Genomic DNA, 13,536 nt, shown 5'->3' with positions numbered 1-13,536 from the left:
TCATTAATTGAAAACTACTAGATGTTATTTAATAATCACAACATATATTGATATTTGCTAATGAAAATAATGAATAAAATTTGATTGAGAATAGAAAATAATTAATTGATAAAATAATACAAAATAAAAATAAAATGTTCCCAGCAATTCAGGAGGCTGAAACAGGAGGATGACAAGTTCAAAGCCAGCCTCAGCAACAGCAATGTGCTAAGCAACTCAGTGAGACCCTGTCTCTAAATAAAATACAAAATAGGTCTGGGGATGTGGCTCAGTGGTTGAGTGCCCCTGAGTTCAATCCCCAGTACCGCAGCCGCCCCCCAAAAGTGTTATTTAAATTTAAGGAATATTATCTTACGTCATCTAATCAAGCCATAGGTTTCTCAAGGTCTGAGTTGAAAAGTCCCTCTTATAGACATGTGTGATATCACGTGGAATATAGGTTGAGGTTAAAAGATAGAAATCTTTGAATAATGATCTTGGGACATCAGTTTTTATCCCATAACCAGGAAAAGATCCCTCATGGCATTGAACTTACATTGGAAAGTCGTGTGTAGGAGAGCAAAAGTGATGGGCATGCAGGATAGATTGGAAAAGAGGCACCAGGAGCCAGAATAGACCTCCTGAAGCAATTAGGTATGAGACCTCGACATTCAGCCCTTAGGCTATATCTGTGGCCATTAAAACAATCTCACACTTTTTGAAGAAAAAGTGCTTTGAGATTGACCAGATAAAGGAGAAACCCTGAAAGGATCAGGTGATTAGCTTGGGAGTTCCCTGGATAGTGGTATCCTCACAGAACAAGCAATTTGTGGCTGGGGAAGAGAGCAGCAGCTCCTGAGAGGGATGGAGATGGAGTTTAGGTGGATGATGTAGATGGGCCTGAAGGACATCACCCTACTGTATGTTTTTTTTTTTTTTTTTAAAGGGAAAGTCTGCACAATATATGATGGCCACAGTGGCTTTCTTCATGGAATGTAATGAAGAAATAGCCATTGCATATACAGTTTCTTCTGTCCCCTTTGGTCTTTGGCATATGGCTGTCATAAACTGATGTCACATTTTGAATTTAAAAGGCAATAAAAATTGGAATTTCAAAGGAAAGCCCAAGTAAAATATTTTTTTTTCTCTTTACACTGACATATTTTTTTTCTGAACTGAAATAAAATATCCAACATATAGCCAATTATTTTTTTTTTGCTCAGCAACAGATTTATTTTTCATTTACCAAAAAGACATGTTTAGCACGAAGGTAGATTATATGGAAAGATAAAGCATAACACATTTTAGATTTTCACTGATTTTTAAAAGAGAAACATTTCTCAACTTGTAGAACTGCATAAACACAAACATGAAAAACATTGTCACTTTTTTTTTTTTAAATTGGCAAGCATACTTGTCCTTCCTAAAATTAAAACTAAGCTGGTAACTTTGGAAACACTGCATTCTGTGAGATGTATAAATGCTTCTTTAGGAAAATCCACACGTTGGTTCAAGTTGTAGTAACCACACCGTTAGGTATTGAAAGAACTGAACTCTTAAGACAGGCAGGTATTCTTTTTTAAATATAATGTCAAACATTAACTCTGGGTGTATGCAGAGTACTCTTGGCTAGGCTATTGTATTAACAGTGGCTAAAATTAGAAGTGAGGACTTTTTTTCAGTTGACTTACTTTGCTGTTACTACTATTATTTAAAAAATTTTGGTTCCAGCTTTTCATTATTTATAAGTTAGTTTTCCTCTGTGATATCCCTTCAAAAGGCAAGAATTGGAAAGGTTAGAAGAGTAAGGAAAGCAGTAGCATAAGGACTAATATGTGGATGAGAGAAATGAATAAAGTAATCTAGCTCAACTAGTAGACATCATTATTCAAATGGCATTCTACCAGAGGTTTACAAAGACAGAGGAGGACACAGTGACCTCCCTTCATGAACTTGAAATCTATGTAGGGACACAATAAGTTTTATGCACATGATTTAATAATCAAAGAATAAAATTTCCAAGGTAAAACAATTTGCACACTCATGTATACCACAGACCTGAGAAAGTCCCATGTAATCAAACAGGCTCCAACAAGAAAATGTGTCACCATCTAAGCGAGGAATAGGATTTGCTAGAAATCTCAGACAGAAAATAACATAACTTCAGCAGGAAGAACAGGAGCCAGGAATAATTCAGAAAAGATCTGTATTGGAAGAACAGTAGGCAAAGCTGCAAGTTCACGGAGGGCCTTGAATATAATGCAAGGCATCAGAATCTGATTCAAGAGGTGATAGGACGACACTGTGGGTTTTGTACAGGAAAAAAGCTTTGTAAATATTCAGATGTTGTGTATCCATTATATTAAAACAACACATTGGGTTGAATGAAAATAGGATCAAACTCATGTTTGCATGCACACAGTTGATCTGGCCTTTCACTCTGGGAGCTTTGTGATTGATTAACCTATGATATGATTTATCGGTTCAAATGAAGAAAAACTAGATTAAAAAATCTGTCTAATCATCTAACAATCTTACCTTTTAATAAACTGACATATAAGGCATTTGATTCTGCTGAAAATTAGTGCCGAGATCGTTTTCCAAAATTTATTCCTAAATTATCAACTCAATAAATGAACTAAGTGATAAGGACTAAATTTTGTCCTCCAAAAATTCATATGCTGAAAACTCTAACCCCGGCACATTTGATCTTCACTTTCCGTCTCGAGAACTGTGAGAAATTCCTGTTGTTTAAGCCACCCAGTTGATGCTATTTTGTTATAGCTGCTTGAGCAGACTAAAATACATCCTATCATTATAAATAATCTCAAGCACTTTACTGATCCTCTTTCCATCTTCCCTGATTTTTTTCTTGGCTTTGTATGACATGAGTGGCAGGCAAGAGGAGCATGAATATATACTGAATGTTTAGTTAGCATCTGTTAGGCACTGTACATATCTAATGTGATCCTGGAAGGAATATGTGACACAATGATCTATATAAGAAGTGGTTCAAGACAACTTTATTGAAAAAAAAAAGTGATAGAAATGTACACAGTTTATAATCCACAATTAGGAGTCTTCTAAATAGTATACATGTATAACTAATTTATATCTGTTAACCACAGTGGACAATGAAAATAAAACACTCCTTGATAACTTTTCTTAAGGATAATCAATAATTTATTTCTTTTTTATTGTCACAGTTATCACAATTACCTAGCTACATGACCAATGTCACTACAAATCACAGGAAGATTGTCCACCTACACTTTACTGAGACAAAGACAACGGCCATTTATGGGTTAAAAGTACAAGGTGTTAAAAAGAGGTGTTTATATGTGTAAACAGGATGTGGCATGTGATTTATTAACAGGTTCAAATTAGTACATATTATGCAAAGAAGCAAGCATAGAAATTGTTTTGGCATTGAATTATTAAAGTAGAAAATAAGTAAACTAGAGAAATAAATCCAGATTTTTAACTTACAATAGATACATTAAGGTAGGAAATTAATTGGCTTCTCAGTATTTTTGTTCAAGTTTTTTTTTTTTTGCTTGTTTTCTTTCCTTTCGTTTTTTTGTTTTCTTTTGTTTTTTATAAATGAGTAATATGAATATATCACAAGTTAAGGAAAAGATCTCAGCCAAAAAAGAAGGTACTGGCATATGAAAAACAAATGAAAAATTACCAGGTTATTTTGCTTACAAAAAATTTAAACTATAAAGAGTCACAAAATATATATAAAAACGCCACATTGAACGAGGCAATCATACTCTACCGAAACTGGTAGCACCCTCTGAAAATCAGTTGCATTCCATTCATTTGGTCATACGGTGGTGACTGACAAAAAGGCATTATGAACTCTTGTGCCATCGGGAGACTTGGCGCCATGGGTCATCAGTTCTTGGATTGTCATCCAGTTATCCAAAATTTTCTTGTTTCTCTTTTTCATCATCTTCTTGTGACTCAGTTCAATGATGTTGATCTCCTTCTTGCCCTCGCTGCCACTCTGAGGACTCTCCTTAAGGCATTCCAGCCGGCTCCGCATCATGAACTCCCGGCGCCTTCGCTGCTCTTTGGCCCGAACCAAGTGTTGCTTCCTCTCCTCTTTGCTCCAGTAGCGCCCCATTTTCATCTCACTCATGGTGTCATCATCTGTGGTCATGCCACTCCGCTCCTCCTTGATCTTTAAGGCACGTTCCTTCAGAATTCGGTCTCGCACTGGTCTCTTGGTGATGTACCGGGTCCCGTCACTCCTAATCTTTACCTTCCACTCCATCTTGGGCTCGGAACCCTTCTGAGATTCCTTGCACATGCTTACCAAACTGAGCTGGCTCTGGGCATACTCCACCGCAGACTTCTGTTGGATTAACTGCATGTAGCTTTGATAATGGCGAGCGTGGGCTGGGATGTTTGCATACCTATAGGAGGAGCTGTGGTAAGGAGAGAGGTAAGGGACGTGTTCACTGACTGTCTTCTCATGATCTGGAAGCGTGCTGCTTTCCAAACTCTTCTCCTGGCTTTCAATGCTACAAACTTGTTCAGTGGTTTTGGCTTTGGTGGATGTCGACTCTTTGCTACTCTGTCCAGAAGGTGCTTGGTGGGTTGCAATTGTGCTTCTCAGGTTTTTCTTATTGGTGAGGTTGATCAATCTGGGAAGGGAACTGTCAGGGGAACGGTCTACGGTTAATGGTGTACTTCTGCAGCTCTCAGCTGTGTTATAAGCACTAGAACTGTCCTTGTCTGACTTCTCTGGATGTTCGATGATGTCATCTAATTTACCCCTTTGCATATCGAGGCTGGTGTTGTAATTTCGGAAGCCTCCATCATGTAAAGCCCAGATGTCTCCATATTGGTCAGTCACTTTCTGGAGCCTGTGAGCCTGCATGATATTCTGGCACTCAAGTTCAATGTTTCTTAGCTCTTCATTAAGTAACTGTAGCTCATGCTCCACTCCCTCTTGCTCCCCCTGATTACACTCAATTGTGCTGCTTGAGTAATACAGGTCATACTCTCCATGGTTTTGAATCTTGCACTTGAGCTCCAAGAGCTGCCGGAATCTTTCACACTCCTCATCGTGGTTGCCAACACAGTCTGAGTCAATGTATTCACCGCACACAAAGCTCTCGTTGCACTGAAGTTCCACGCTTCCTAGGGTGTCTTGGCTTTGCCCCAGCTCTCTCTTGCTCTTCAAAGATGTACCGCTGGGGTCCTCTGCTGTGTTCTCCTGCTCTGAACTCTCCTCATTTCTCAGGCTCTCATCTGTGCGCCCCACCCCACTGTCCTTCTCGTGGTTGTTGGAGGAGGATGTTGCTGTGTCTGTTGTGCCTTCTTCTTCTTCTTGCTTTTTTGGCTGAGAAAATAAAGTTGAGAGAACAAAGGAAAATGATTTTGAAAAACATTGATTGTTGAAAATTGCTTGTAAAACAATGCTTCTTGGCAAAATGCAATTCCTAGAAAGCTGCTCTAATTTTAGTATCTATATAAATATATAGATTAGTATCAGGAATAAGGACAATTAGCTCATGGAAACCTTTTAGGCAATGAAATAGAGAAAATGAAAGTTGCTTGGTTGTGCCTGTGATCTTCACTTGGGTATAAATAAGAGGACCCATGTAAATGAGTGACTTTTTTTTTTTTTAATTTAAGCAAACAAAGTGACATGGGAATTGCTTTTATAGATTTTTCTCCTATTTGAGACTCTCTGAGATGAAGATGTATAAATGAAACACCTTTATGAGTCTCTGAGATAGAAATACATAAAAAGATAAGACAGAATATGTTGATGGTCTTCAGCAATATGAGACCTGGAGTTCAGAGGCCATAGTCACCTATTTTTTTTTTTTTCTTTTGAGTTTTCTTCAAGTTTAGAGCCAACTTTATTGACTTAGTAATATGCTGACAATAGTAAGCCCAACACTACAAAATTGCAGGATGAGTTTTACTTTGTGTATGAGAGCCCCAAATCTTTCCATCTATAGATGTCGAAGGTTAATCCCAGATGAATTCAGGTTATTACTAACAGAGAGGGGTAAGAGGCAAAGCTGTATCTCCTGGAACTTTTATGTTGCCAGCATGGCATATTCTTGGGTCCATGTGTTAACCTCAGTGCATCTTGAAATCATGTCTCTCAAAAGCAACAACAATTTCTTAGGACTCATTTCAGTTACATAAAAATATTTTTCTACTTTCAACCAGTAATTTCTTTCAGATATAAGAATTGGTGCATTGCAAGTAAAATCAGCTAAGGCCTGGACCCATTTGTACATAAATTCCTTCAATAACTAAGTTCTTTAGTTATATCAGGAAAAGCCTCCAGGCCTGGCAGTAACCATTCTTAGGCTTTGGAACCAGCTTTTTAAGAATGGAAATGAGCAGAAGAAGCCAGGTTGTCTGGTTGATGATGTCAAAAACTCAAATGATCCTGCACAGAACCTAACACACCCAATTTATGAAGAGGCATGTGAAGAGGCATGCCATCCAAACAGTAAGCAACTTTACTTCCTCCCTGTAAGTTCCCCTGCTCCAACTAACTGGGGAAGCAGATTTCAGTTCCTTTTTAGCTCCTGGACCCTTTTTTGATTGACAACACAATAAATATTTTTTATTTGTGCAAAAGCTTGGTGCATTGTATTGGCTTCCATGGGTTCTGGGCAGTGGTTGCTTGTTTAATAACATTTCTAGTGATCCAGATAGACCTTGAGTCCTGGGACAGCTTCTCTGGGGTTCTTTTGCCTCTCAGCAGGGTGCAGTTGTGGTTGCTGAACTTTGGTGGCCACTTGGACTGATGTTAGTCTGGAAGGTGCAACTGCCTGAGCACACTTCCTATGCAGCATTGCTAACTATCTGAGCCTGCTTTATTTTTGTAAAACTGAACTGCTCCCAAGAACAAAAAGTTACTGGGAGAGTAAGACTACTAAGAACAACTCTGCCTCAAACTGAACTCTCCCTCTGGTTTAGGGATATGAATTGCCCCTCTAGTTTTGACTTTTGAGGATGAAATAATCTCTGTCGGAGTCCTGGTATTTTCCAATTTCTGGAGTCTGTATTTAGAGTCAAAATAATAAGGATTCACTGATGGGCTACATAGTAGTTTCTGGTCTGCTCTGGAGGACGCTATGACTTAATGTAATTGTTTTATTTTTATTTTTTGCCTATTACTGGTAGTCTGTAATGATTGTAAAAAAATGTGTTTGTAATAATCATTTTGAAGGTAAGAGATTATTTGGTGGCTGTAGACATAGTCCTATTAGAATATTTATCTACTCGAAGGTCCCTGGACACAAAAAGGAAAGAGATGAATGCCCCCTGCAGCCTCCTCTGTCCCCACAGGTGACTAGATTTTTATGGAGGTAACTTACCTCTAATATGCAATGGCCTAACAGGGAACCTCCTCTGAAGAACACACCCTACTCCTGGTGTGGAGGGAACTTCCACAACTCAACTGAGGGATTCCCATGAGAGTGGTCATAATACCTTGAGCCATCTCACACCCCTTGGTGTTTAGGGTTTTCTGAGACACACAAAAAGGGATATCTGGCCCATTGGTGACTCTGAGTTCTTTCTCAGAGTCCCCAAAAAGGAGCGTACTATTGGACTGAAAGGTTTTCTAAACACTCACTCTCGTTGTAGTTATCAGATAGATAAGCTTCTCAAATAATGGTCCTGGAGACATCACTGGACCGAAATTAATTCAAACCCATCAAAGTAAGCTGCCTCCAGAATTCCTAGGAATAGTTTGGGTGGGGTTCCTGCAGCCACTTCCCTCTTTTTGGCCGGGGTTTTCCCCTATACCTTTATATCATAATTGAGCTCATGTTAATGTCTTATGGTTTCCCCCTCCCACCCCCCAGTAAATTCACTTTTGTTTCTTTGCACCTGTTTTATTATTTTTGGATTGGCATACCTGATTTAAAAATCTCTCATAATTACCTTTAAGATAATTCTTAGAACTACAATTATAGAGTTAACATGCAAAGGCTTTTAGCTCTCTTTCTAATCTGTTGATTATTCAAGGTTGCTCAGAAGTTTGTTATTTCAGTTAGTCCTAACTAAAAGGGCAATATCTAAGAATTAACTCTGAGATTCATTGAGATAAAGAAATTTCAAAGAAGGTATTTTTCGTTTTCCTTTTTTTTTTTTTTTTTAATTTAAGCAAACAAAGTGACAAGGGAATTGCTTTACCTGAAACATTTGGTCCAAAGCATGAGAGTTGTAAATGAATATTAGCAGGTGACCTTAACTTGTTTGATTTGGTCATGAATATACTTTGTTTACACATACACACACACACACACACACACACACACACACACACACACATATGCATAACTACTCCCTGTTAGATTTTGCCTTTTATAGAGAATAATTTGTCTCTGCCCTAATGAGGTGCATATGTAGTTCTTTCTCTGTGAATGGGATAAAGTGATTTTCTCCTCTGGCACATCATATAAAAATTATACAATAATAACAGGGTAGTTCTAGATTATATTTGCCTTACATCTAAGTTTACTTACTACCGCATATATTTTATTCTCTAACAGGTATAATTACATAATTAAATATAGTAAAAACTGTTAGTGCTAAAGAGGAATGGAATGTGTAATAAAAGGTATTAAAAACAAGTCTAAAAAGATTTCTCTAGGTAATTGCTATTTTGTTCCACATAACAAATGTAACATAATTTGGAGGGAGAAGATGATCATGTATCACGTCATATTCTAGGATTCTTAATCTTTTCCTAGAAAATTTTCCCTCATTTGTTAAAAACATACTGATTTTCCTCAACAATGGTGAGGTGCTAAGTAACTCAGTGAGACCCTATCTCTAAATAAAATACAAAAAAGGGCTGGAGATATGGCTCAGTGGTTGAGTGCCACTGGCTTCAATCCCTGGTACCCACCCCACCACTACCATCACCAGAAAAAAAAATTACTTATTTTGGTTCTTCTTTTTGTGGTGCTAGAGATTGAACCCAGGGTCTTGCATGTGCCAGGCAAGCACTCTTCCACTGAGCTATATCCCCAGCCCTAAGACATATTGATTTTAAATGTTTTATTGATAACAAAGTTATAAGTGATCATAACTGACAGTGGAAACTTCTTGCAACCTCTGGCACCTCTGACTATAAGGTCACAATAGTATCAAATGTGTTGAGGTCTGCCTACTGTGCCACAAAACCCTCAGACATTATTGATATCATGTATTTGAGTTTATCACACTAATTACAATGATATTTTTCACATATTTTGTAATGAACTGAAAAAACTACAGGAAGACTAGTTTGTTTTTTTCTTTACATGCAGTTGAAGTACTGCAGTCAAATTATGCTAAGGGAGATGTTGCACAATACTTCAGTAGCAGCCATACGGGCCAGGAAGAGTATGGAAAATGAAACTTTTTCATATCAGTAGGCATATGTATGGTTAGATATTTAATTTTAATTGAATTCCCTTTTCTTTTGTTACTGGTCTATGAATAATGGGCAAAATAGTTTTCCATTCTCAGACCTAGAATTCCTGGCTTCTAATGTAATGCTGCTCTGTCATTTATCATTTCCCTATGGAATTATTACAGTGACAGGCAATGTTTCTACCAAGACATTTCTAATGTAGTATTATTGTTTATAGGGGCAAAAGACTTTTAAAGGTTTCTATACTTATCATTTTTCAGTTTCGTGGGTGAAGAAAAATTTCCACACAATAAGAATCTAACCTCAGGGACATCTAATGTTACCTCAAAAGACCTAACATTTGTATTACGTCTGATGAGTAGGCAGCATTTGACACCATATCACTTCACCTGGGCAGGATTTCTCCCTTCCCTTTTTCAACATCCTCCTGTCAATTCTGTATCAGGTCACATTTTGTATCCAAGAGAGAAAAAGCCTGGAGCGAGGACTTCCTTGCTTACAACTAGCAACTGCCACCAAAAATATCTTTATTTGTGGCCAGTGTTGAAGTCATACATAAAAATTTCAGTCTGTCTCACCTATATTGAAAAGCAATGAACACAGTACCAGAGTCACTTCTGAGCATAAACTGCAGGCTGTGTGGTAGCCAAGGAGCAATGGTCAGCACATGAGTACATCACACATGGCTAGGCAAATGTGTAGTTTGCAATCTGATGATTTATTTAATATATGGACATGTGCACCCACACGTTTGTCCTGAGATACTAGTATGTAAACACATTTCATTATTCAACTGGGTTAAGTGACAGAATGTTTGTTTCATGTGGTTAAGCCTGTCAGGATTTTTTAAAAATTATTTTTTAGGAGTATTAAGAAGAATTAATATTTAAAATAGGATGATAATTAAACAAAGCAGAAAACTGAGATTGAAGTGGTAACAAAATTACATCAAGCCGATGAATGTCATGAATTTAAAAATCCATATTATTTGATATTGGTTTTATATAATGGGAATGTAAAAATAATGAAAAAGATGCCAAGCCTCACTTTGCCATAGCCACTCTGTGATCTTTTACTATTGATTAGTTGTTTAAAAACATAAATTCTGTCAGTTTTTACAAAAATGTTTTTTTTTTTTGTATTCTGAGTATTCAAGTGTGGTACTTGGAACGTAATAGAAACTAAAAATTTTTGTTAAATGAGTGGGTGACTTTAAGACCAAATGATATCAAAATCTCAAATGATGTCATAGAAGATGTGGCACAATGTGTCAACAGCAGCCATTGGACCAAAGATAATCTGATTATTCAGGGGTATACAGATGTAATCATGCCACCAAATATGCAGATAAGATTGATGGCTTACATCATGTCTCATTATCCAATAGTCATAACCTAAATATTCAAACAGATACATTAACATTGTGAAGTTTAAATATTACTTTTTGAAGGTTTGCCTCATGGGATATAGTTTGTCTCCAGCTAGCATATTAGCAAGCAGCTCACGGTTTTACTACAAATTCCTGTAATTAGGTTGAAACAGTACCTGGGTCAACATTTGAATACTATTGTACTCTATTAACAACAGTCTCTGAGCTTCCCAAGCTAGAAATATTCTTAACAGAAAAAAAAAATGTATTCCTTCGGCTTCATTTGAGATGATCATTTGCTCTAAAAAATTACCATTACAGAGATGTTTGATCAAACCCTTAGATTGTGTTTTTTTTCCCCTCCATTTATGGTTCTACATTTAAAGAAAGAACTAGCAACATTTCAAATGCTGTCATTCAAATTGTTGGCCCTACCTGCTCCACCTCATTGGCAGTGTGCTGCATTGCTTCATTATGCTGTTCTTCCAACATTTCTAAGTTTAACTCCTCTAAGAATTCATTCCTTTCATCTTCCAGCCAGCCTTCATCCAGCTGCAAAAGAATATATTAGTACATTATATTATGTTAGTGAGAACTCATGCTAAAATAGGGTAAACTTAAGTGGCGATGCCTGACCAGTTCCTTTTATCATAATGATTCTCTTCAGAATACCAGCCTCCTATAGTTCACCTCTCAGAAAGAAGAAAAGGTAATACAAAAAATAAAATTGGGTTCTTTTATCCTTTCCTGCAACAGTGCTACAGATTTTCTCCCATAACTGAGTAAATCTCACAGCATAGAACATTACCTTCTTTCAAAATGTATGAAAAGCATACTGCATAATCCACAGCTGTCATGCTCATTACTTCCAACAGTCCCTGAGTTGAAAGAACTGCAATGATACTAATAGGACTATGGGGCAATTAGGTGCTTTCTTTCCTTACAACAACCCCCAATGAGATCATCTGCAAAATCACCCCACAGGCTGATGTAACCCTCATCCTGTTTTTGTTGTTCCTTTGTTTTTGTTTTTTACTTTTAGAAGGGTAGCTCCCAAGGTAACAAGATAGTTGACAAGATGGAAATAACATCTATTTCATTTGTAAATAATGGACACGAAAAATACATCAATGCTGTATCATGTCTGTTTGTTTACTTTCTCAGGCACTGGGTATCAAACCTAGGGCCTCATGCATACAAAGCCTGTGCTGTCTCACTAACTACAACCCAAGATTCCATCCTATATTAATTCACTTTTGAGGCGCAATTACTAGAAAAAAGACTTGTTGATGGCCGATGAAGCTGTGTATAGCATATAGGGCTTTATTTGTGGGTGCAAGATGCATGTATTCTTGTGGGAATCTTACACAAATGAAACTGAATAAATGCTTTTGTCTCCTCCACAAAATTAAGTGAAAAGTTGGTGATTACCTTTGCTAATATGATTGGTGTTGACAGTCAAAACAGCTAATTTGCCTCAAAGTGGATTTTGGAGCTGGATTACATAAATTAGCTGTCTATAGTTATTCAATGAATTAGGTTATTGTCAAAACTCTGCTTTACTCTATGTTACAAAGAAATGACTTTCTAGTGAGCAAACATGGACAATAGAGTGCTTTCACCAACAAACTGGTCAAATAAGCTTTTAAACTGAATTGAACTTTTAAAACTTTAAAACATACACAAACCTGAAAGAGGCTAGAGTTGTAGCTCAGTGATAGAGCTCTTGCCTAGCACACATGTAAGGCACTGGGTTCGATCCCCAGCACCACATGAAAATTAATAAATAAAATAAAGGTATTGTTTCTATCCACAACTAAAAAAAATTTAAAAATACAAAATAAACCTGTAAGGTCAATAAAACCTCATCAAAAAGGAATTATCATGTATGTATCACTTTCATTAACAAGAAGGCAAATCATAGATTTTGTGTTATCTATTAAAGACCATGTAGAACAAACTTTAATCCAACTGGAGCCAATAGTATGGACACAATTTTGTCCCTCATTTATCTTAATATGACCTGAATAAATTGACCTAACTGTGCTCCACTGACTTTGATATGCAGATGAGCTATGATAGTCATGCTGACTAAAATTTTAAATTCAGTCCAATTTATAATTGTCCAAATTTACATTCTGTAATCCCTTTTAAGTGTCACGAAGCTACAAATGCCAGACTCTAAAAGAAATTACTTAAAGCTAAAAATGTTTGCTTTTCATGAACACAGCAAGGATTTTTTCTTTAATTAGTTCAAAACAAAATATTTCCTAATACTGATATAGTAAGTGATGGAACAGAGTCTTTTGAGGTTTAAATGAAGTGGTAGAAAAGATAAAGAGAACTAAATAGAAATTAATGATTCCCTATTACTCTTTTCATATGGGCTAACCCTATACAACCCTGAGATGTCATCTATAGTCAGCACGCCTATTTTAATAAACTTCCCTGCAGGCTGGGAAGTAGAGGGAGATTCTTCTTGCTGTCTTCCTTTCCCTATTGTATTTCCCTTTCTACCTAGACATTCACTCACTGCTGTCTGAGTCTAATGCTGCAACAGAGATTGGCATCCCTCTTGAGCTGAGCTGCAGGAAAGGAAGAATTGTCTGCATAATACAGTGGGGATCTGTCTGCACCAGAGTGGACAATATGTAACATTGCAGAAAAAGGAACAATATACACTGTCTCAAAAGTAGTGGCTACAGGTTCCTATGAGAACCCTCTCTGCCCCTATGTCCTGAGGGGAATAGGACAGAAAAGCAATATCTTTAAT

The 13,536-nt window shown here is 37.0% G+C and overlaps 1 protein-coding gene across 2 annotated transcripts in view; it reads right to left on the bottom strand.

Annotated features, from left to right (window-relative positions):
* Window positions 1-3,808: 3,808 nt before the first annotated feature.
* The window catches only part of Pdzrn4 (PDZ domain containing ring finger 4), a 352,095-nt gene continuing 342,367 nt past the window's right edge, over window positions 3,809-13,536 (bottom strand). For both annotated transcript variants that reach the window (XM_076852772.1, XM_076852773.1), the window contains 2 exons: window positions 11,199-11,315; window positions 3,809-5,335 (listed from right to left, as the gene is read on the bottom strand). In XM_076852772.1, coding sequence (XP_076708887.1) covers window positions 3,809-5,335; window positions 11,199-11,315 — 1,644 coding nt within the window. The remainder of the gene's footprint in view (window positions 5,336-11,198; window positions 11,316-13,536) is intronic.

The sequence above is a fragment of the Callospermophilus lateralis genome, chromosome 4 (assembly GCF_048772815.1).
Source record: "Callospermophilus lateralis isolate mCalLat2 chromosome 4, mCalLat2.hap1, whole genome shotgun sequence".
Classification (NCBI taxonomy): Eukaryota; Metazoa; Chordata; class Mammalia; order Rodentia; family Sciuridae; genus Callospermophilus; species Callospermophilus lateralis.
The sequence above is the reverse complement of the archived record's forward strand: the minus strand, read 5'-3'. Positions and strand labels throughout refer to the sequence as shown.